Source organism: Periophthalmus magnuspinnatus, chromosome 24 (assembly GCF_009829125.3).
Source record: "Periophthalmus magnuspinnatus isolate fPerMag1 chromosome 24, fPerMag1.2.pri, whole genome shotgun sequence".
NCBI classification, from domain to species: domain Eukaryota; kingdom Metazoa; phylum Chordata; class Actinopteri; order Gobiiformes; family Gobiidae; genus Periophthalmus; species Periophthalmus magnuspinnatus.
In genome coordinates, this window is record NC_047149.1 from 14,283,833 (window position 1) to 14,309,787 (window position 25,955).

General features: G+C 39.0%; 2 protein-coding genes across 5 annotated transcripts in view; one reads left to right on the top strand and one right to left on the bottom strand.

Moving 5' to 3' along the window:
• Positions 1-2: 2 nt before the first annotated feature.
• cdc40 (cell division cycle 40 homolog (S. cerevisiae)) lies at positions 3-10,009 on the bottom strand. The gene is given in 16 exon segments (XM_033990991.2): positions 3-514; positions 1,250-1,394; positions 3,037-3,113; positions 5,043-5,176; positions 5,825-5,940; positions 6,259-6,360; positions 7,641-7,686; positions 7,847-7,871; positions 7,873-7,919; positions 8,388-8,527; positions 8,611-8,707; positions 8,787-8,926; positions 9,022-9,108; positions 9,185-9,314; positions 9,434-9,520; positions 9,797-10,009. Coding segments are annotated over 16 exon segments (1,734 nt in total). The 5' UTR covers positions 9,980-10,009; the 3' UTR covers positions 3-336.
• A 318-nt stretch (positions 10,010-10,327) lies between these two features.
• The window catches only part of wasf1 (WASP family member 1), a 47,812-nt gene continuing 32,184 nt past the window's right edge, over positions 10,328-25,955 (top strand). For 2 of the 4 annotated variants that reach the window (XM_055232141.1, XM_055232142.1), the window contains exon 1: positions 10,337-10,747. The gene's annotated coding sequence lies outside the window, so the exon portion shown is untranslated. Of the gene's footprint in view, positions 10,748-25,955 lie in introns of all 4 variants that reach the window. The other 2 variants (XM_033991250.2, XM_033991251.2) reach the window with 2 other exon arrangements.

A 25,955-nucleotide genomic window follows, 5' to 3' on the forward strand; every position in this document is an offset into this window, starting at 1 on the left:
AGTTTTTTATCTCGTGTGTCCTTGGTTTACTGTAATAGTGTGAATGATAAATGGATGTAGCAGGTAGAACGTACGGCGTGTTTATTTCTAGAAATGGTCACATTTTGTATTTGCAGGTTTACAAATGTATTCTCACAACATAAGCATTTAAAAACAAAAATATTAAAATAAGTGAGAGATACGACTTGCTCATTACAAACTCTTAGCAACAGAAGCCACTTTAAAGATGGCATAATAAAAATAAACAGTGAGACTGGATACCAGCCCTGTGGCCTTAAATCAGAGAATTCAAATGCTGCTTTCAGTCCTGCTTAGAGTACAAAGCTGTCCTTGGGTTTAGTCCCAGAGTTTGATCTGCCCGTCCCAGCCACAGGTGATGACTTTGGAGGTCTCGTGGGGGTGCCACAGGGCACTGATGCACACTTTGTCATGGGCTTTGATCCGGTGGTACAGTTTGGTCGTTTTCCAATCCCAAATGTTGAGTTTTCCATCGGCATCTCCAGACACCACATAGCTGCAGATGAAAGAAAAAGAAGTTCAAGCAAGGGAAAAGGTAAGAGTGCTAAAAGTATATTTTCATTCAATTCTAAAGTTTCTGTGCAGTGTTACTATGGTTAGAGAGACACCTGCTTAGAGTTATGAAGGAGAGGTGAGATTGTAAAAATGCCAATTAGAATCAAAAATTAAAACAGCTTCTCTATACTGCAGTATGAAAGAGTCATTTTTTCCCCAATTTAATATCTAATTATTAATAGTTTACCTTTTCTTGCAATAAAGCAAGCTTAAAGAAAAACTATTATTTTAGCATGATACTTTTCTTATTCAAATACTACAATAAAGGGATCTTGGCATCAATAAGATCTTGCAGCTATGAGGATATAAGAATTCTCTCTTATACAGTGAATGTACTGAATACCTAAGCATTCTGTTATTGCCATTTTCAATTTTTTTTTTTTTTTTTTTACATAAATTTAGATTGCTTCAGTATACTGCATTACAAAAGAGTCTTTTTCTCTAATTTCAAATTTCAATAGTAGTTTGCCTTATCTTGGATAAAAAAGAAAGAAAATATCTGATTGTGGTAAACACATTTTTTCCCATACATGCCTGAGTAAAAGCAGTAATTCACTACAACTTGTCATTTAAATACCAAAACTGCATGAATAAGTGTTGGTGCTCACTGAATTTTTTTAACAATACCCCCTCCTTATTGATGTGCACCAGAAGACTGAAAGGGTCTCATACACACCTCATATCTGGAGAGAAGTCCACTTGGCAGGCATATCCTGCCACCATGTGCCCTTTGAAGACCTTCTTCTTGTTCAGCCTGAAGCGGTTCTGTGCTCCGAAGATAAGAATCTGGTTGTCCATGGACTGACATGCCAGCCACTTACCTAAGAGGAAGAAAAATGATAATGTAACTCTACTCTTCCTTCCTATAATAAAAAGAGCATTTTCTTAAACAGCTATCCAAATTGGCAGCATTTCAGAGTGGCAACACGTTGGAGATGTTGTCAAAACAAGTTAGAGGTACTCATTAAATCAGCAGTTTATCATTAGAATCTTTTAGCTACACACAATGCCATAGTTTTCCTCTTTGATCGTGTGTCCCACCTGCCACTGAAATATTTGCTCTGCTAAAATGCGGCCAATCTGGCACAGAAACAGCTCCAATGTAGAGGGCCATCATTGCTCCAGCCAAGTATTTTAACAAGAGATTTGAGATAATTAACGAAAGAGCCTCAAGGACACTCTGCATTGTAGAAAGAGTACAAACTTGTCTTTTTATTCCTATCATTGAATTGGAAGGATTAGCCAATTAAAGTGATTTTGTATTTTATTTTTTTATCAAAGGTTGTTCGCCTGAAGTGTCCTTAATAAAATCACTTCAACCCCAAACTATCAGCGCCACAATAACGGATGTCCTTGGTGTCAAATCATTACACGTCTCGCTGCTCCTCTTGAAAGGAGACATGAGGGAAATTGTTAATACAATTTTACAACCAGGTTTAATAAAAAGTTGGATTCTGGGCATGTGTGGTTGGGGTTCCTTACAATGAAAAAACATGGTCCAAAAATGTCAAAACACGACTGAAGAAAAGCATTTTGCAGGCAGACATTAGAGGCAGTTTAACAGAGAAGACATGGTCGGAAACAGATGCTGGGGATGTACTGCCAGGAGGGACTGTATGCCATTTCACTCAACAGTATTCTACAGAGAATATTTTTCAAATACACACACACAATACAATGAGAAATATAATAATTAATCAGATTAAGAATGGTTATTATACCCAATGATTCCAAAAATAACACAATTGAGAAAAATAGTTGAAGTGCCTTCTATATTCCATCATTGCCATGCATCCGTTTCCATGAGTGAAAATGCTGTCTGCGGTTTGTAGCTTTGTACTTATAGAATATTCTTAACAGTCCATTTGGAGGAAGACACATCTCAACTTTAATTTCAAATCTGATCACTTAACAATAAGCACACTGATGCACCTCTGTCTATCTGTGCGTATAATCACTTGAATAACTGATTTTAATAATGAATATTTTTCCCCATACACACGAAGCTGTAGTAGCAGTTTTTATGTTTGTTTTCATTGTATCAAGTGTATTGACAAGGCAGCATATATTTTCCATTAGAAAAGAGCGGAGCAATGCGTAATTAAATAAAGTGGGTAGCCTAGACACATATTTATTTATCTTCGCTCGTGGTGGCTCATCTCCTCTGACATGTCATTAATGCAAAGTGCTGTCTGCTGTGCGCGCTGCAGTGAGTCGCACATTAAGACACTTTCTGCTTGTTTTAATAGAGAACACTGAGGTGAAGTGACAGCTGCACTACACAAAGCGCCCACCCAAATGATTACAAACGAATCATGGGCTCATCGCCGTGACAACCTCCTCATCATGACAATTCACTGAAGTTACATTTTTTGACATATCTGAAGGCAGCAGTGGTGTGTGGTAATGCTGATCTGATTTCTCCTGTGAATGTCAGTGCCCTGTTGTGATTGGACGACTCACCGTTGGGAGAGAGTGTAACAGCTGGCATGGAGTGCATACTGGGCTCAGCAATGTATTTGAAATCCACTGGGATGTCCCTGGTGAAAAAAAAAGAAATACTACTATCAGGGTTTAAAAATATATACATATAAAAGGAGAAAAAAAGAAAAACCGACAGCCAGACAGGGAGAAGATAAGGTAACTTACAAGATTGTGGTAATCATCCCTGCAAACTTTTATGTAATTTATGCTTTTCCTTATTTAATTCAGATACTGAACTTTCTTGAGACAAATAACGAGAACCCTGGCTTCAATTACCGGTATTCAGTATTCCCCTGTAAATACATGATGTTCATTTTGGATATAATGTTTTGTGAAAATAGTAATTGACAATAGTAAAACACAATTAACTGTTCCCTGACCCCAATAGATGAATATAACAAAATTAAAGTTTTATTATTGAAATACTGAAAAAGGAGACATTTTTGTATGAGTAACATATCCATAAACATTTAAAGAAAAACTATATACAATGTGGTATCCATTACTGGGACTAGCCATTGTCAAAAGTGTAATTATCTTATACAATGATTGCCTAAGCATGCCTAAGAATACCTAAGCGGTCTGTTATTATCATTTTGTATTTTATTAACTTAAAAATTATACAAAAAGGTCATTTTCCATTCTGTTGGCAGTATATGGTGAAGAAGACCCTGAGCAGTAATTCTCACTTACAGGTCAAATGAACTACAACTGTGTCTGGCTTTCCCACTGTGATGGCAAACAGTTGGAGTGAACTTGTACAACTTAAACAGACTTCGAGGAACTAAAAGGGCCTTAATAAAAAATGCAAAACCTTAGAAACAGATACAGGGGAGCATAGGGGGAGTGAAATATTTAGGAGCAGTGGGTTTGTGAGAGAGACCGGCCAAACAAAACAGTGAGAGAATAACAAAGGAGGTATGTGTCCTCCCCCCAAATAAGAGTGGTAAATGTTTTCCATGTGTGGAGATTCGGTGAGATTGATAGGAAAGACAAAATATATGAAACATCAATAAAAACACAAGAGGGACTCATACATAATAAGACATCTATACTATATATGAGAACTTTTAAAAACACAAGTTCTGTCATGCATTTAAATACATTTAAATAGTGTTTTTGTACAAATTATTGTACATATTATTAGTACAATACAAATAATACATTGTTATTGCGCTTATTCACATAACTCTAAAAACCAGACCATTCTTACTGCTACAACCTCAAAACAGTGAAACCAATTACAAAACCATATGTGGAACTGAGGGGCTGTGTTGAGTTAAGGATGTTTAGATGTGACTTTCATATTTCTGCTGCATCATCTTTTTGCACCATCCACTGTACCCTCCAGCTGCTCTTCTGTTCTATAGTCACAACTCAAGAATGCCCTGGTAAAATGTTCTGGCTTTCACATAGAGGCGAGCCAAAGTGAGTTGGCATGCTAAATGAAAAGATAAGAGCAAGTATTTTTCTTTCAGACTCTTGGCCTCTGTCCACTCCCACGCTGCACTAAAGTGAGCCATGTCTGACCCCTCTCATGGGACAGGGGGCTTCTGTTGACATACTGTGGAGCTATGATTCAACTTAGGTTCTAAGAGTTGGGCAAACAGAAGAAACAACTGAAGCTAAGCTCAACCTGCCCACGCAAATCCATCACTATCTTAATATTTCTGTGTTTATGTTGTTTTTACATGTTAATTTAAACTTGATATATTGGTAAGTATAACTTTAATTTATTCAAATATACAGTTGTTTGCATATTGTTGGCTCCAGGGGGAAAATTATATAGAGAATCAGTTGAAAACAAGGAGAGACCTTCAGAGCTTCATGAGCAGCACAGGGTCATCTGAAGGTCACCTGATGCCTATAAAGCTTTATTTGTGAACACCAATGAATTGGACTGAAACACTCTCTGCTTTGCATTTTAGTTGATTATTGCAGACAAGTGAACCTCTGCCCACTGAAAATGACAGAACTGTACTTACCACTCCCACACTCTGAGACTCTTGTCATCAGACGTACTGACGAAGCGGCGGTTCTCGTCCACAAATGTGATTGTGTTTACTGCTCCCAAGTGCCTGTCATATTCCTGAACCACCTCCTCTGTCCGAATGTCCCACTGACAAGAGAAAAGGACAAGATATAACAAAAAAATCATAAAATCTAATCCAACTACAAAGTTGTTTACTTCAATAAAAAGCTAGTTTGGCCTTTGTGCCCTAAATAATAAATGCCATCAAACATAAACCTGCTAAATGTATGTTGTACATCTAGATTGCTTAATATTTTGGGCAAGTATATTTTCATACAATAATTTAAGCTGTGCACTACAGAGGCATTTATGTTTGGAAAAATGTGGGCATGTACAGGGAGAACTGAATTAAAACCATGGCACCCACAAAAACAATTCTATGTGGAAATTAGTAAAAGACAGGCATGCAACAAGTGGTTTTAAATGGCACTCCTAAACATGAATTTGAATGTAAAATGTTTACAGTGACTCATTTTTATTATTGACTGCTACAATGTCTGAGAGTGTGCTCATGATCTCCTAATTTTGTTCACAGTTTGTTCTCACCTTTGGCTCTAATGCAGCATGTGATTAATGGCTTGCTCTAATCCTGTCTGCCCCTACACCTCTCGTGATACACAGCTACATACCGCTGAAGGATAAGCCTATTTTGGACAATGTTGTAACAGACCTATATTGTACATACTCAGATGAAAATGCCAAGACTTATTTAAAAATGGTATGTGCAAACCTCACCTGGACAATTTTCTTATCAGACATGCCAGCCACAAAGAGGTTCTGTTTGTCCTCATCTGGATTGAACTTGACACAGTAGGGAACCTTTCTATTAGTGAAGCGAGAGATACACTGGCCTGTGAAGGGAAGGAAATTGAAAAATCAGCTTTAAAATAATCCAGCAGCTTTCGATAAAAACATCAACATCTCTTTATAGAATTTATAGAAAACTGTTTTAGTATATTGGATTTGTGTATGATTTGGACATAGGGTTTGACCATTGCCCCCTGTTGGACAGGGAGAAATGTGCAAGAAAAGAAAGTACTACATAACCTTACTGCCTTGTTTAAAAAACATTTTTAAAATGTATATTTTGTATTATAACTTTTAAATATGTTTTAAAAATCAAATTGTTAAACTTCATAAATGGAAAAAGGAACACTGAATTGTCATACCTGTTTCTGAGTCCCATAGTTTCAGATAGCGGTCGTAGCCAGCACTAAGAAACTGTGTGCCAGCATTATTGAAGCAAATGTCTCGCACTGCTTTACTGTGGCCTGCCAAAGAGAAAAGAGTATGAGAGATTAAGATTGTGTTGAAATCCGATGAAGGCACACATGCTGAATGTGGAAACAGGGCCATAATAAGGGAGAGTAAGGAGCGAGAATATGTCTTTTGTCAATGTCAGTCCAGTCCCTAACTATGCTATCCCTTTAGACTTTTTTCTTATAACTTGTAGGTGAAGTGGGGTCCCTCCAGACTGCTTCCCCCTTTCAGGCTGAGGACCAGGCTGTTCCAGCATTGATAACAGGGACAACAGAGGAGTGCAGCTGCCAATTTGTTTTAGCACTAAAGCAGACTAAAGCAGCACAGAAACTACACATGCTTCTAAAACCTGGGGATGCATGTTTGTTTTGGTCCCAAAGAAAACAAACACTATTTCTATCATTTCATGGAGGATGTGCATAAGTCCTTTAAGAGCAACCACAATGACAAATGCCAAAAAGGCATGGTGTGTGAAGCCCCCAATGGCACAATCAGTAGTGGGCTGTTTAGTCAATCCAGAGCATTACATTGGTTTTATTCGTTACTGAACTCAGATGCTTGTTGTTTTTAAGTGTTAAGTTAATGTCTAACAACAATGACATCCAATAAACATCATAATTGTTAAACCATCAAATAAACAATGTGCTCCATCCTGCCATGCTTTGTTCAGGTATGTCGCAATATCAAAATTTAGCGGCAAATCCTTAATCCTTCCACAGTGCACTCAAGTTTTGCTTCAATACACACACAATTATACATCTTTGCTTTGTACAATATTGTGATCTTTATAATCACCATCTATAATTATATATCTATAGTAATCTATTATCCAAAAGCCTATTATTTGGAACACGCGTTCTCAAACTCACAACCCTGTAAGCCACCTTCTCTACTCAGCTGTGCCTCTGCTCTATTTGCCTGTGCACACTGGGTGCTTCCTTTTGGCCCTATGTTTCCCTACAGCCCGCGAGTGCTGTTGAATTATGCATATTCTGTGAAGGAGCTGACAAGCAGAACGGCAGCTGCAAATAATCTCTATTCTGACAGTGAGGCGAGCTGTGAGGGTGACCTGCATGATCCTCCTCAAGCCTTTCCCATTTGAAAGAGCGCACGTGTCTTCATTGGTCAGCAAGCATGTTATTCTGTGTTCAATAATATAGTCTGGTCTGTCATTGGGGAACAATCCCCACTTGACATGCCAAACTAAGGTACATTGACTTGTAACCTGTCAGCATGTACTGGGAGACGACATCAATATAAATTTAAATAATGTGCAAGATTGCTTACTTACCAATAAAGGTTCGTATACATCTTCTTTCCCCGTACACCTCCCATAACTACAAAGAAAAAGAACACCCACAATGCATTAAAATATGCTCTCATTTGAATGGCAGTAAACACTACAAACAAACACTACAAGACTAATTACACAACCTTTACATGTTGGAACAACTGGGGAATACCATATTTAAAAGGGTACAAAAAAAAAAAAATTACCTTAATCTTGCAGTCCATAGAAGAGATAAAAGCAATGACCTGAGCCTGGAAACAGTCGAATAGCACTGACTCCCTGAAATACATAAAGGCTCAAGTTAATAGGTTTATAATCCAGCTCCCTCTTATCATAAAGACACTTGTAATTGGCTTAACTTTCACTTTGAACTGAATCATCATGGCATTAAAGAATTGCTTCTGTAGCAAAGTCTTTTTCCAAACTTTCTCATATAATTGGGACATTAAATTATTCACCAAACTTTTTGGTGAGACAGGAGAGGCTATCCATTATCTTGACATCAGCACTTCCATGCACTTATTATCTTTTCAAACCTCTTTGTATTTCAAGTTTTTGAAGGCTGTAGTTTATGTCCCCGCAAAAATGACACAACTCAATTTAAATCTCAAGTGATTCATCCTTACCTAAAGCAGACAGGCACTCACACAGACAACATCAAAATACTTTTTAAAAAAAAATCCGATATTTGTCTTGAAATTTTAGTAAAGCCATCATTTTAGGAAAACTGCTTGCTTTAGTGCTGACCTTGGTGTGTCCAGACCAAACATGGATCTGTTTCTTTGGAAGATAACACTTCTCAGGAGGCTCTGTGGAGCGCAAGTTGACACCCACGTCCTGGGGCACGTGGAGGTAGGATCTGCCCTGGTAATCAAACATGTCCTTGACTGTAGAGAAACTGTTTGTTAGAAAGACAGTAATCCTCTGATTGATTAAAAAAAACCAAAAACAATAGCAATCACCACATCACCATGGAGAATAGTCTTCTCTTCAGCTGGTGCCTCTTCCTCAACCCTGCCCCTCTTTTGCCTCTTAGCGAGGTATTCTTCTAAGTACTTCTTCTCATCCTTTAAAGAAAAGTAACACACTAAAAAAATCTGCATACAGTTTTTTTGGACACAGCACATACATGTAAACAATAATTACCTCAGTTGGTTTAGCCACATTTTTCTCATCAACATATTTGGCCCAAGGTCCAAGAAAGTTGTCAATCTCTCCTGCATCTCCTCCTTTAACCTTTTTCCTCTTTTCTGGTTTCTTGTGCCCACTCTCAAAAACAGTAACACCTTTAAATAAATGATATGATGTAGTACATTTATATATAGGTACTCAGCAACTCAAATCTGCATTTACAACCTGAATAGAAAAAAAATACTATTACCTTTACTTTTTTCAGCTTCCTCAACAGCTCCAATATAGCTGGTAGCAGAAACCTGATTTGTGTCCACAGACGGATCCAAAGCATAACCTAAAAGTAATATAAGAAGTAACTAAAGTCAACAAATTCCACATCAGGTCATAACCTATTGAAGTAATAGACATACCAAATGTAGAAAATGTTCTCCTTTGCTGTTCAAACATGAAGTCGTTGACATGAGCAGGTTCTGCATAGCCAGATAACATGTTTCTTGTAGCCGACATCTGCTCTGACCTGAACGGGTTCTCTGGACCGAACTACAGCAAGGATAGAAACAATGGCATAATATTAAACACATTTTATTATTTTTTAATTTATAGTGCAATGCCAGCCTGCATTAATGTGGAGCCAACAACACTTCAAAAAACAAAATTACCTCGGGGGCAAACATGGTTTCAAAGGATGGGTTATAAGAAACTTCTTTTAAAGCAGGGTCTAGGTGTACACCGGTTTCAACAGATTCCTGAAATAAATTATAAAACAGAGAACACTTTAGTTTATCACTGGCAATTACTAGTACGAATGTAATTTGGACTAAAGATCTCTAGCACACTAATCGCGTACATACGCATTTCTTTGGATTAAATGTGATCTCACACACAATAAATCATCATAAGTCATCTTGACTTGAAGGCAAGCTCCAGAGAGTGTGTGAACGAGTTAGGTCATACTGTTTTAGTAATCAGCGCAACAGAATTAGCGCTAGCTGTTAGCTAGCTAGGCTACCTTTCAATCTTACCTTTACAGCGACCTCGGGGGCAGAGTTAAGAACGGCTAAAGCCATTGTTTTTGTAGACTGTAATGGTTTAAGGTGCGCAGTGGGGTCCGGATCATCTGCTTCATTGGTGGTATTAGATTCTGACTCATTTTCAGAATCGGAATCGCTGCCGTAAGAAGCGAGGGAAGCGATGGCGGCAGACATCTTGGATGTTGTGAATAAGGCGGATGTTGGAGGGTGGTACTTCCGTTATAAAAAATAAAACTTACTATGACTTTTATTTTCAAAGTCACATTTTGTTCCACAATTCTTTATACGTTTGAAAGTATGTATTTCCAATGTTTTGATTTTCTTAAAACTGCAAATCAATAATACGCAAATGTGTATGCACATTTTATGCAGACCATATGCAGACAAATCATTATTATAAGAAAATATTATGATATAAAATATTACATTAGCAATTTTAACTAAATAGATGTTTGTTTGTTGAACATAACTGCACTGTGTTGTGCTGAGCAGCGTCAGCGCAGTAGCATACCTCCCGGAGAGAGAGGAGCAGCAGTTGCATGGGACGCTCGCTCCAACAATAGAGCGGTACGTACCACTATCTCTGGCATTACTGGGGACAGTGCGCTGAAAAAAGACCCGGTGGTCGTTTTTTTAAGTGCAAACCCCCGTTTTATTAGCCCAGTCAGTGCTAGCGGATGGTGTTTTGTTTCGAAGTCGATCTTCATCCTAATCGTACCTGGTTTTATTCATATTTGAAGATTTTTTCCCGGGAATATCCCTTCAGAAAAGTGCCAGGTTCTTCCACGCCGCCGCCTCTTGAGCAGGAGTGCATTTATTTAACTGATCTACAGGAGACAGGACGATCATGGACTCGACCTGGGGAAACACATGCTTAGAAACAGTGGACTGTTCTGCCCCTCAGTAGCGATGGAGAGGATATAAAAAGACAAGACATATCAGGTAATTTGCTTTCATTTGTTCAAATCCGTCTGTCAACTTACAGTAGCCTAGCCTACTACTGTAAGAAGCATTTAAAGGTCCGCTGTTAGTCAGCCCATGGAGTCAACATGTCGTAACTTAAACTAGAGCTGACTGGGGATGACTAATAATGGCCATGTAATTCTACACTGTCTGGCCATCACTGCAAGTTACCTTACCGCACTCACCCAGAGCACAGGTGAACTAACGTTGACAGAGAGAAAGAAAATCTATGAAATGCATGTAGTATTCTAGTATTCCTGACTGCAGCTTATGTAGTTCGCTTACAAAATATACCTGGGTGCAAAGAGGACATGTGCTTCCTGTTCCTTCCATCCGCTGCTTTTGACATGGAGTAACAGCATCATGCTGGTCAAAATGCACTAAAAAATACAATTTTTAAATAATGTGAGATGCTTAGCTCTGTTTTTGCCATATCTAATCTTCTACTGTGTGAAAAGACAAAATCCCTCGGCATTGCTGGACATGATTTAATTTTCCCATTAACAATGCACTGACTTTGGCTCAGTGGAAAGGGGATATACAGGGTCTATTTCTCCAGCAGCAAGCTATGGTTTGCAGCAGTCATGGGGGATGGTAGCCTTGAAGCCCAGAGAAAATCATGCTTTGTGAAATTTGAAACCGTCTTTGTACTACCTCAAGTGCAACCAGTAAAGTGGGCATGAGGAATACAGTGGTTTAGTGGTTGGTGATGGGCTCTTTACATCTGGCGACAAGATGGCATTTCAGTGCAATAAGATGGATAGGTCAAGCATATTCTTATCATGAACTGGAGTGCAATGTGCAAAGACTGAGATCACTCTTCAAATCTTTCTTGAAATCCTAGGAGGATGTTACAGAAACTTCTCACAGTTCTTGGATTCTTTGTTACAGTACTATGCGTTTCAGATACAGATTCATTACTCAGTGGTGCTGTCTTCTGCCTGTTGGTTCTTGGTGAAACTTGTATTAAAATAATATTCAAATAATACACAAGTTTCCGTTTGGCTGCAGGGTTGAACTAAAATGTAACCCAGGTTAGCGACATACTTTTACTGCACTGGGGTAAATGTAATAATTTCACAGCAGCATGTATTTCCCTTAAGCAAATGGTTGTGTTTGAGTGAAAGTAGAGTGTCGAAGCCTATAGTATGCAATGGTACAAAGTCTATTAGAACAAAATATGCTGAGGCCTCTTGCAGCTGTTAAATTTATCATTCTGCAGCAGTGGCATCCAACTATCACATGGTTGAGTGGAAACTGGGCTTCATAATAGCACAGAGGGACTGTGTTCTCCCACATGCAAATATGAAGATGCACTTGCTATTGCAATTTGCTAATATTTATTTAAAAGAGCTGTGGCAAAGTTAGGAGTTTTTGTGAATATACACAAAAATGAGAAATTCAAAACTAAGTCACTTATAGAGAATCATGCATGTTTTTATAGCTACAAAATTTGATGTAAATAATATGTTACCAATTACATTTAATACAGTCATTGGTATAACATCTTGCTTTTTAGTTTCTCCCATGCACGGAAAATAGCCTAGCTCAAAGTTTAAACTCCTCCTACACTTTGCTCTTTAAGTGAAGTGACATTCCTGCTGCTGTGTTTGCACAGCCTTATGTTTTTCTTTGTATTTCTGAGGGACCTTTTTGGATCAAGAGTTTTAGCTTACCTCCCACTGAGGTAGATGGCTGGACCTTTTATTATGTTGACTTTCCTCTGATCTTTTGCCAGTCTGTGCCATAGCAAGAAAATGTGTCTCTTATTTCACCCCCTTGGTCTCAGTGGAGGTGAATGAAGAGGGCACACTGAATTACATAATAAATATGACAGTATAAAGTTATGGCTGCCTCACTTGACAAGAAGGTGGGCAAAGGATTGTGGGAAATGTGTTTAGTGTAGCCAGTGACAGCGCGCCTATCTCCCAGCTGTTGGGATGCTCCAGAGGCTTTGGCACACTGGGACTATTGTTCGGGTCTTGGCTGGGCCCACAGCCTCATAATACAGCCTCTGTCCAGCCTACACTGGCCTGAGACAGGGCACTTCAGCTTATATCTGCCTCACTGGAGCTTCTTGTATCTCACCACCAAATGTGCAATTACTTCTGTTGCTCTATATCTGTCCAATGGGGCTGTAACAGTAATGTAAGCTTGGAAAACAAAATATTTCCAGGACCTTTGTGAGTGACTTTTAGTTCTCCTGACATACTACAATTTATCCTGACCAAGATAACAACAATCATGTTAATGAGTATACATGAAGCAACACAATGTAGCCATTGGCTAACTCCATCCACATTCACAGTGACCTTTGTTTATCTCAGTTTTGTGTACTTCAGTGGTTTTCAAACTGTTGTATATGCACCACTAAGACATCTAGAAAATTACAACCATCTTTTGGAAGATATGAAACAAAACAAAAATATACTTTAAGTAGGTACTAGGGTTGTGCACTTAGTCATAACATAACAGTACACATCTCTATCTAAATCTGATTTTTGTCATATTGATGCCAAGTCCTATATCTAAGTAATATTTAATGTCATTTAACAAGTTCTAGTTGTTTGCTCTTAGTCTTATATGCTCCTTATTCTATATTATTGTAAATCTCAATATGTATATAACTCTGTCTGAATCATAAACAAACCAGCCAGTGATGTTACTCTGTGATTCAACTCTCCTGTCTCTCACCACATAGTCCTTCACATACAGGATAAACTGTCTCTTGTATATTCTTGAGCTTGTGTTGTGTACTTTCTTTACATGCGCAGCGAGGAGAATTAAATATCAGATACTGTGTTTGTATCACCAGTGACAAAACTCTGTTTACAGGACTTTCCATTTTTATGGGATCACAACACTAGAGTATCCCATATCCATCTTGGCTTCATCCCATTCAACTCAAAGCCAAAGGCTGACACAGGATGTTTGCTCCACCTCTCTTGGTGTCATGTGTGCACGGATGTTTCTCTATAGTGTATTTAAAAAAAAACAAAAAAACAGCTTTGTCGTGACAGTTATTGAACTTTATATAGATTTTAGAATTGCATTTAACTTAAAGATTTAACTTAAAGACTAAAAGGTCTCTGGGCCTAAAGAAGTTATTCAGTGATTTTGTTATAGATTTGTTAGTCTGTGGGTACGAGTGATGTGGAGATCAAATCAAACATGATGACATTTTCTTCATGATGAGTGGAACTATTTAGCGCACAATATTTTCATTTTTGTTTAAATGCCACATTATAACTATAGCTGACTTTGTACTACTAACTACAATTTTTAATACATGTTAACACTTCTAATTTGTGAATAGTTCTTAAATTACACTTAGTCTACAAAGCAAGCTTGTGTGTCAGCAGTGTGCTTGTGGAGTAAAAAATATCTCCACAGGTGCCTTTGAGTTTTGAATATGCAAAGCTAAGCAAATCTCCAGCTCTTAGATTCTCTCCTGAATTGAGTGTGCCTCTCTGTGCATGGCCTCTCCATCTTCCACCCTTCAGTCTCCTTCTCCTCCAGCGTCCCAGCTCTCATCAGGCTGGAACGCCACATGCCCTTCTCGCCGCACTACTTTGATTGATGGAGGTTGCTCTAATCTTTATTGAAGACCATTCTTCCAGTCTGCAGCTGGATTCTGGCTTAATTGTTCAATTACAGATTTCATTAGGAAATTTCTCAGTGATCATTTTTCTTTTCCAACTGCAGAAGGAGACAAGATGGGTGATATGGAGACAGCGGCAAAGAGGCAGTAAGGGCTTTGCTCAAAGTGTGAAGAGGAAAATAAAATGAAAGATGTTTTTTTTTTTCCTTAAAATTTTCATTTAGTTGTTGGCTCACTCAAATGCACTTAGCTGGACAAATTTTGTTTTCAAGTTTCAAATCATCATCATAACCTTTTTCTTTTGGTATTGTTCTGATATAGAAAAAAATTCACAGTAATGAAAAAAAAACGCATTATATTATGTATTATCTCTGATAGCAAACGTTAATTTGTGGACAACTTAATTATGTGTATTATCATTTATAGTTCTTAGTGAGCACATTTTAAAATATTAATATTGGCCACAGACTCAAAATATTTCCGTAGACCTAAAGTGGGGTGCTAGCTGACATGCTACCAAAACAGATTCACACATTTCTGTTATGTATTTGAATTAAGGATTAGCCACGCCATTTTTATTTTGCTCCATTTTGAAAATAATGTCTTTGAGGCCATATAGACACAAATAAAAGTGGGGTGATTGGGGAAGTACTTTTTAATATCCTGGTGTGCTTGTCCTCAACTTCCCAGCATGCCTCTTGTGCATATAGACAAGTGCAGCCTTCAATTAGGAGCCAATATTTGCTGTGTTCATTTACAGCTCACAGCGAGGGTCCCACTCTGTGCCTCCGGTCCGTACCAGTCCCCGACACAAAAAGCCTGCCTGATTCACATTGGCTACTGTCCCAGCTTTCCCGGCCTTGATATTCTGCGTCTTCACCGTCCCATCCCACATCAGAGCTTTTGTCTCGCATATCTGGCAGGAAATGACAAATTCACTCCAAGTTTCAACAAGGGGGATTATAGTCCTAACAGCAGCAATTGAACAGGCACTTGATCTGAGTCGTTAACAATTATCATAAATGAATATGGCTGGCTTGGTAGGAAAGGAAAGTCGTCAGATTTAACCAAGACATTTCTCACATGCTTCAAAGCGATTAAAAGGGAAAAGACATCAGTTGAGGCTATCCAAATAATGTATTGGTCTTCATAGTACTTAATGCAATATGGCAGAGCAATATAGAGCTCCTGCACACATGTAGTCACGCCATATCGTCCCTCTACATTTGAGACGGACGCCATATTGGTAGTGTTGAATTAGCGGTAATGAATGGCACAGAGTCCACTTTTGGAGTAATTTTGTTGTTAAATGAAATGGTAGACAATGATTTATCTTAAAACTAATCAGATTAAACATTAGTGTCTCTTATATGGCATGAGTGTGATTTTAATGTAATGTATAGATTGCCTAGGTATCATCTTAATTCTGCAGTATCTGGACATGTGGTTTACTTTTCCCCTTCTTATGTCATCAAAAAGAGTCTCTGAAGATGTTTGTGAAAAATATACTTTATTATAAAGCCATGTACCTATAACGTTTATTGATCTTGACAATTTAAATGATGTGAAATTAATGAAATGGTGAAAACACAATGTGGTCTAATTAATGCGCAGATGTTGGAGCCTACGTAGCATGTCAATGTAATAAACACAGAAACTACTGGCTTAACTTTAGTTTGTGATTTTGTTTTCTACAATGGACATTTCTAAGCACTCAGCAAACATTTAAGCAATTGAACAGTGTTAAGCAAAAAGCATTTAGGATCGTTTCAATTCAATCTACTCTCTCTGCCTAATTAATACACTATAATTCTAATCAACAATATACAAACTTACATTTTTTGAATTGTTAGAGTATAGTTGAATCATTCAAATAAAACTTAAAAAAACAAAACAATATGTAAAAATACATTCATAGCTTAATTAATGTACAGCTGCTAGAACGTTTAGCTGCAGAAATCCACTTTTACCGTCAATCTTGAGCTTTGTAAGTCCAGCTCAGGCTTTCTTCTACTCTTGATAATGTGTGTAATGTGTACATCTCGGTGTGCAATAATAATCCACAATCTCTGAAACTCCAATAAAGTTTGTTAATTGTAGCCAATGCACTTAGTTTCTATGGGAATTCTCGGCTGTGACCAACTGTATGGGGTTTGGAGGTGCATGCTGGAATTGTATGACAACAACTCCAGGAGCTCTATTGACTCCTAGATCAAAGATATAATGGTCAATGACTCCAGGGCTGTAGTTAAGGTACAACTGTGGCTTATGTAACTGTATTTATAGACACATGCCTGGAGCTTAATGGTCACAGCTGTTGCATAAGAGGATGACAACAGTCCTATGCATTTCAATACAGGTATAGTGAGGATGTGGACTTTGCATTACAAATAAACTTATAACCAGTAACCACAGTATCACTTCAACTCTGTGACCTTGAATATAAACAAGTCTTGAGCTAAGGCTTAAGTTGATGGGTTACACACATGTTTAATGTTTAAAACTTTAAACATGTTTTCCCAACTTTTTTTCCCCCACCAGACACAACAAAATGCATTGCAAAACTTTAAACTCAAATGTCAAATAAGAACTCATACTTTTCAAGGTTACAGAAAATAGGCATTAAATTGTGAAATAATTAGTTTAAAATCAAACACAACAGACATTTGGCAAAGAGTGTGACGGTCAGAAAAGTTCTTCCTAATCATATTATTACAGCTAACTTATAATTATTGCGTCCTCAGCACAGCAGCCTTTCTCCTAGCATGCAGTGAACAAGGCTTAAAACTTAATTCATACAAATGTGGAAGGTACTAGCTCAAACTTGGTGCATCTGATGATCTGAATTAAATGAGTTCTCAATTATGGATGAAGTTTACAGTTATTGTATATATTCCTTAATCAATTTCTGTCTGAAAACAAACTATCGCTCATATTGGTCCATGCATAAGAACAGGAGAAGGTCAGAAGTCATAAATAATAATGCTACCAGTGACTTGAGGCTAGAGCTAGTATGCATCGACAGATAGGTGCTGACAGACAGGCACACTCAGAGATGGGACTGGAGCTGTAGACTTTTCATTGTTTTTCATGGAGGGAGCAGTGTATAGATTGGCAAGTTAAAATATAGAGGAGACTCGAAGCACCTGAAAGCACAGAACTGCTCACTAAGGAGTTTGGGTAGTAAGGATAGGGTTGTTCTCTTCTATAAACCTCAATTGTCCATGTTTATTAATGTGTTCTCCAAATGCGTTTTATTCCAGTGATTTTAAAGCTGGGGTGCCTGATTTTCAAACCGTGGAAAGAGGAAGTAGATATTTAAAGTGTTACCCGTGTCTCTAACTTGTTCATAGCTCTCACAAATCCTTTGGGGTATTGTTAGTATTCACATGCATGAATTTGGCTCCGTGCAGAGCTATACAACATCTTATGCAGACAGCGAAATGGGATTGACCATCCCAGCTCTGTCACTTTACTCTTATCCCATGGCATTATAGCGATGCACCTGTCTCTTTCTTTTAGGTCTTACAGTGTACTCTGAGGGGAAGGAGAAATGTACTCTTCTACATGAAAAATGGTTTAAACATTCAGCTATTACATTGTTATTTTTAAGACAAAATAATAGTATTTTTTCTATTTTCTCTTATGCTAGTTCAGGTATAAGCATGCTAAAACTATTCAGTTTATTTTTCAGATTTTTTTTGTTCCATTGTTTGAGCAATAATTTCAAAAAACGTATTTCATTTTGATTCTACTTTATATATCAATCTGAATATGGATTAAAAAAATTTTTCAAACAAAGTCGCCTTGCTTCTTGCACAGAGCTCCTGTCAGACCCTGTCTGAATGTTGTGATGGCTTTCTTCAGTCGAGCAGTAAAGTCAGTGAACCTTGCATGCCTTGATTGAGTCTCTTTGGTGGTTACAAAGAACAAGCTTGTTGGACCTTGTTTTTATAGCAGACATATTTTGACATCGAAGTGCAGATTCTTAACTATAACCTTGTAAAACCTCTTTTAAAAATATGTACTGTTATTACAAAAAGCATTCAATCGGATTATCTGCATTCAATTGATAGATATAGAGGAGAGAAGGTAGGTTTTGTTCTTTTTCTTCTGCTTTGCATGTAAAGCAGTAAGCTTGATTCAAATCGCAGTTGCCATTTTTTAGTCAACATATTCCAACTCCCTTACCCTAGCATCCTTATGCAAATGTGCTCTTCAGTTCAAACAAAGGTAACATACTGTAAAGGGAAAATGAACAGGATGGGTCTTCTCTATTGAATTAATTAGGTTTCTGTGGGCTTTTGATGGTGTAACCATTACTTCAAACATAACAGGATGTCTCTTAGCCATATAATTCCCAAACTTGAGATAATATTTTTGAGTTCAGTCAAAATAATGTGATACCAAAACACCAGGTGGGTCCAGCAAATGGTTTTAAAATTGTATGCTGCCATTGGCAAGATGATAGCAAACATAAATAATTCTAATCCCAAAGCATCATTACCACCAGGCAGTAAAATTATTCATTAGCGGCGCACAATTTTATTATTGCAATGAGATTTGCAATATGTTTTTACAAAAGTATAGGATTCTGTTCAGAGTGCACATTGTAAGCAACTAAAATATGAATATATAACGCAATACATAAGTCCCATGAATTTCAGAACATGTTTGTGGAGCTCAAAACCACAGCACAGTTTTTTTGTTTTACCTTTAAAATGTGTTGACAGTGGACATTCTATTACCTAAATAATTGCTGTGATGATGATGCAGTGATGTGATTTGATGATTGCAACAACTCAAATTGCGATTTCAGTTTAGTTGTAATGTATTGTGTAGCCCTATTATTCATTGTATAAATTATTAAATTGTTTATGTTGATTCTGATATTGTGTCCTTGGGCAAGAAACTTCAACCACTTTGCCAATATGATGAGTATGCAGTTTCCACTGTACATATTTTTTTGACACTTGTTATTTTTGGAAGCGATGTTGTACTTAATTTTTGTTTTCAAATTATGTTGTGCCAAAACCAAGTTAGTCTGGATTTAAAGCTTCTGAGCGGGCTCCTTAAAGTGAGTTGAAGAGCTCTGTGTGCGGGGTAGAGATAGCAGGTGACGTTATCAAATGGAGAACAGGTAAAGCCCTTTGAAGATAGGTGCAGAAGTGACTGTGATTGACAAGGGCATGATGACTCCCACACATGCACACACAGACACACACGCACACACCGCGATAGGGGTGCTAACAGGGACCCAACAGCCAAAAGCCAAATACTGACTGACTGCGAGAGATAACCAGCAGGCCATGATAACACTTTGATTCCCTTTGCACTGTCGTTCTCACAAGTGTAGACAAACACTATAAAACACACAGTGCCTACTCCTCAATATTGAAGTGAGAAGTGGCCCAGGGCTTGAAATATGCCCACTGATAAGAGGCAGCCAAGAGAGAGAATGGAGAAAGTGAAAAGGCTTTGTCCCGACAGGAAGCTTTGAATTGGCTTTCTTTGTGAAATGTGTCGATTTGAAGCGAGAACAGAAGCCCGGAGATGTCAGGGATGGTCTAAAAGGTCTTTCTTGCTTCACTTGCTTTACTGTGAATGGTTTTGTAGTTTCTATAGTTTTTATCCACAGATCAGGCAGAATATTATGCCTGCTTGCTGAATTTTGACCCTCAATTTGCCACTGCCCTCAGGTCTGCCATTGAAACTAATCAGTACAGTTGAGTAACAGGTATTCCAGTTACACCAGTTTTTCATGGCTTAAGTTAACTATTTACCTGCTGTTATTTATATCCCACCAACTATTTCTAAAATGCATATAGTTTGTTTATACATGGTTCACCTATACAAACACAGTAATTGTAATTCATATAGTTGTGTTTTAAATAACAAGCCGCTGTAATATTCTCACCTCTTGGACGCTAAGCGCACGTACCTGTGATTTCTCTCATAGTCCATTATGAAAAACATTTTGTCCTCTGACTGAATAAGTAGGTGAGGAGGTAATATATGTGTTATAACCTCAATACCATTGATAAAAAATGTGGCCATATTATTTTTTTATATTTGCATATTCTTCCACCACTTAGAAGGGCATGGGGTTTAGGGTATACATACAAAGGACATGCAGTTGTTGTGGGGGATGATGTCATACAGCACATGTCACATGATGCTTGCAGCTCACCTCTTGACATCTGAACCGCTTGTTTTTCTGTAGGTGAACTTTGTCCTTGAGGCTGTTGAACTATCGCTTGCTGTTGAGATGCCTCTGCTCATTCCTCTAATGTGAGAACTCCAAGTGTCAGACAAATGTGGGGACATGGTAAAACATTAGAAAGTCTGAGCAGTAAGTTTTGGAAATCTTGATAGTAAAGGAGGAGCAGTGCCAAAGGATGTATATATTGAACTGTGCTGCTATTGAAAGTAATGATCTTTTAATTAAAATTGATTGACTATGAGAAGTAGTGAGAGAGAGAACTTGAAACTCATGCCCTGTATAAGTGAAAAGCTCTAACCACTGGAATGGCTCCATTTCATGAGGACTACAGAGCACACAGAGGGCTGTCATGCTGTGAGGTAACAATGCTAACCACTCTATCATTGAGACTCACTGTGTTGGTGACTCATTCAGTAATGCCACATCTGCCAACTCATGTTTGTGTCCCCATCTGTGAGCTTGTTTTCACAGAGCATAATTGAAGCAATCAAGACTTGATCAAATCATGAGGCGTGTCCCATTGGAGCGTCCTGCTGTTTCTCACCACAGGCAGCGCCTCAGGCTACTCACAGCAAGGGCACCTTCAGAGAGCGTCCCCTCCTGGCCTGCCACAGTTCTTCCTCTCACACATAGACACTAGAGACAGGCGTTGAGGGGTTTGCACAGCTGCTCTGGGCTCTGTCTGATCGCTTCAATTTATCTCTCAAATCCACCTCTGTTTTCCACACATCTCTCAGCCGCTGCCAACTGCCACCGACTCGACCTGTGAAGTGGTGTGGGAGAGCTCAGCAGGGCACATGACAGGTTCAAACTTGTAATTCCAATCCCATTACCACTTTTTGGAAATGTTCAAATACATTTCCTTAATTTTCTTGAAAGTGGAAGCAAAGTATACAGGCATTCACTAAAACATCGGCATGTCTTACACAAAACATATATGGGACTATCTCTAACAGTTCAGGGATAAATTTGAAACTGAATTTTAAACCACAACAATGTGTTAAGGTTGTCATTTTTCTTAATGGTATTGAATGCAAATGTAATAAAAATAATCTTATAGTTGTAATGTTACTACAAATACTAACATTTCAAAACCATTACCCATACTAAGGGAAAGGCTTGATACTCGATTATATATTTATATTTTTTACATACAGTGAAAGAAATCATAGCAGTTTCTTTAATGTTACCATGTTGTCTTAAAAGTTTTGATATAGATTAAGATCATTCTTAAACTATTTAAAAGAAAGGTACAATTTTGTCCTATTTATGAGATAAGATAGATACTTTTTCAATTGATTATCTAATTTTGTAGTATTGATTATTATCTGGGTGTCTTTTTTGGCAGCCATACTTGGTTCTTACTTTTTGAATTAGCTTGCTAATAGAATCAACCATACAATGCAAAGAAGACCAAGTAAAATGACATCGTGCATTATTCTCAACTAATGGTTTGTTTAAAATGTGAGCTGGGAGAGGGTGCTTCAGATGATTCATGCCTTACACATCTTGCAGAATGTGATTGCTTTTGACATGTTCACTTCTGGGACATTTAGCACCATCTGATCAAAGGAAGACTACAAATCACTACAGTCTCACTCTCTCACTATGAAGGTACCTGTACTTTACACCTTCCTGTCATGTTTTTCTCACTATTTTACATCTGGCCCCATGTTTGTGCATCAGCAGAGCCACTGGTCTTGGTGTTCTCAAATTTAAGACTATGCCTCAAGCTTCCTCTGTTTTTCTTCGCTCATCTCTCCCTTATTTTTCTTGTACATGAAAGCAGTGAACAACCTTGCTTACCCAAAAGCCTAAAACATTTTCAGCCAACACTACCAGCACTGGAATGTGTGTATTCATAGACCTATTTTTTCAGTGGTCATCTGTCAAGTAGCTTTGTTTAGACTACAAAGCTCAAACATTTAGCTAATTTAACTTTGGATATGCACTCAAAACAGGTTCAAACATTCACAGGACTTTGCAGGAATTTGTTTTAATACTTTTATGTTAGTTATTGTTGTGGCTTTAGTGTTTGCAATCTAAATAAACTCTTAGCAGTGTTTATTAGTGCCAGCAGTGGCAGATTTATCGAACATGAGCTTGGGACCTAATTTAAGTCATTGAAACTGTTTTTTTTACAATCACTAATATTTTTATGAATGTTGAAGAGAAGTAGAAAACTTAACTGAATGCAGCAGCAGCCATTTAATGTGTCTCCATTTCCCCCACATAAAACCTGTCTGCTATACAGAGATTATGAGCAAGAGAGGAGCTATTTTCTATTCTTCCTTTGGGCACCATTGCATATAATCTTGGCTCTATGTGCTACTGTTGGGCTGGGGGAACTGGGGTTACAGTAGAGGGCCATTCGGGAGTGGGTCCTTTACATCTCCATGGTTGGGCAGCTGTTATAGTGAAATTTCCCTCATAGGCCAAACAAGCCCGGCTGCACAGAGCTAGCATGCTGACATGTATTATTGAGTGTCAAGCATTACATTATTTATATGAACACGTTTGTGTGCACTCAGCAGATAAAGTTTTTCAATTCTGTTTGTTCATCACACATTCAGCTCATTCATGTCAGCACACAGATGTCCATTGACTTTGGCTGGGGATTGAGCATGCATATAAAGTGTGTTGCTTTGAAAAGATGTCTAACATAATCTAATCTGCTTAAAGGAATACAATGTGGCCTATGTTTAATCACAGACTGAGGATAAAGCTCATCATTGATCATTCAGAATCTTTACTCTCCATAGTAAACACTGAACCACTGTTGAGGTCTTATTTTTGTCAGAAATGTGTGTGAATGGCTGCTTTGAAAAAAACATGCATCTGAATTACTTCTGCAAATGTAAATGTTCTTTGTGCTTTATATTAAAATGGATAAAAGTAAGTTTCAAGCATTTGGATAGGGTATTTTAAAGGTGCACTATGGTGCACACCTTTTCTGGTGGTGAGTCAGCCACCTTTATGTCTCCATGGAGATGTTACCTTAGCCTAGAATGTTAGACAGTGTTACTGTTACTTTGCCATAGTTCTCAACAATCTCTGTGAATGAACTTCAGAATGTAGCTTTAACATCATTCGCTAGTTTTTATTTAGCACAATCAATAAGTCTTCTTGTTAGCTAATGTATGTTGTCTAAAGCAGCTCCTGTGATTGCGGTTGCCATACAGCTGTGTACAGGTGACAGAGGGAGCCAAATAATGGACCAATGCCATGTTACTGCCTGAGTACCATCTGAGCTCGAACTGTGCCAGGATGAGTCTGATCAACACAACCGTCCAAGAGGGAGAGCCAGGACACCACATCGCTAAATGGTTGCCTGGATTCACACACTACCACTATTCATGGCAGGCTGCAGACTAAACTATCATACTTTGATGAAGACTATTATACCATACAGTTGGAATACTATCAGGCATTACAGTTGGTTACTCTTCATTAATTATGAAAAAACACCCCACAAAAAGTTATCAAACCCTAATTGGCCAGTCAGTTTCAAATCTAAACTCTCTAAATCCCTCCCCAGACAGATGATATGCGAAATAATATGTTAACAGCAAATTTGGCATATATAGCTATAAATGAGAAAAAAAATGGATAAAAAGGAATATTTTGACTTTTGTAGATATTCAGACGATGTTATGGAAATTTCACGAATATACGACTTTGTTTGAGGTTTAAGTTTCAGTCACATAATAACCCATCCATTTTTTTAACAGCTTATCCAGGGCCGGGTCGCGGGGGCAGCAGTATAAGCAGGATGTCCCAGACTTGCCTCACCCCAGACACGTCCTCCAGTTCATTCATTGTAACCCCAAGGAGTTCCCAGGCCAGTCGAGAGACATAGTCCCTCCAGGGTCCTCTTCGGAGTAAACTCATTTTGGTCGCTTGTATCCACGTCCTTGTCTTTTAGGTCATTATCCAAAGCTCATGACCATATGACCGGTTAATCGAGAGCTTTGGCTTTTGACTCAGCTCCTACCTAACCACAATAGTCTGATACAGCGACCGCATCACTGCAGATGTTGCACCGATCCTCCTGTCAATCCATCTTCCCTCACTCGTGAAGAAGACCCCAAGATACTTGAACTTCTCCACTTGAGGCAAGGACTCACCACCCACCCGGAGAGGGCAAGCCACCTTGGAACCATGGTCTTGGATTTGGAGGAGCCACGGCTCCTCCTGAATCTGAGGTTTGACTACCGGGACCACCACCCCGGTCTGCCAGTCCAGCGGTACTGTCCCTGACCACCATGCAATGTTGCTGAGACGTGTCAGCCAAGACATCCCCACAACATCCAGAGACTTAAGGTACTCAGGATGGATCTCGTCCACCCCCGGAGCCTTGCCACTGAGGAGCTTGCCAACCACCTCAGTGACTTCAGCAAGAGTGATGGACGAGTTTCAGCAAGAGTGATGGACGAGTCCACCTCCGGGTCCCCAGTCTTTGCTTCCTCCTCAGAGGACTTGACGTGGGATTGAAGAGATCCTCAAAGTATTCCTTCCACTGTCCGACATCCCCAGCCGAGGTCAGCAGCTCTCCACCTGCAGGGTAAACAGTGTGGTGGAGAGCGGTGAAGCGCTGCTTCCCCCTCTTGCAGCGTCAGACAGCTTGCCAGAATCTTTTTGAGGCCAACCGATAGTCCTCCTCCATGGCCTCCCCGAACTCCTCCTAACCCAGAGTTTTTGCCTTTGCGACTGCATGAGCCACAGCACGCTTGGTCCGCCGGTACTCATCAGCTGCTTCAGGAGTCCCACAATCAAAATGTGGCTTGATAGGACTCCTTCTTCAGCCTGATGGCATACCGGTGTCCACCACCATGTTTGGGAGTTGCCACCGTGACAAGCACCAGACCTTACGACCAGAGCTAGGAGTGGCTGCATCAACAATAGAGGCAGAGAACATGGCCCTCTCAGAATCCGTGTCCCCAGCCTCGCCCGGGAGGGAGTTGTGAGTTGAAAGCCCCCCTGACAGAGGGCTCCGCCAGATGTTCCCAACAGACCCTTGGGCCTGCCAGGTTTGTCGTCTGCGGATCCAACTTGCCACCAGGTGGTGATCAGGTGACAGCTCTGCCCCTCTCTTCACCGGAATGTCCAAAACACGTGGCCGGAGGTCAGATGACACAACAACAAAGTCGATCATCGACCTCCTACCTAGGGTGTCCTGGTGCCACGTGCACTGATGGACACCCTTGTGCTCGAACATGTTGTTCATCATGGACAAATTGTGTCTAGCACAGAAGTCCACCACTCGGGTTCAGATCAGGGTGGCCATTCTTTCTGATCATCCCCCTCCAGGTGTCACTGTCATTTTCCACGTTGGCGTTGAAGTCCCCCAGTAGAACAATGGA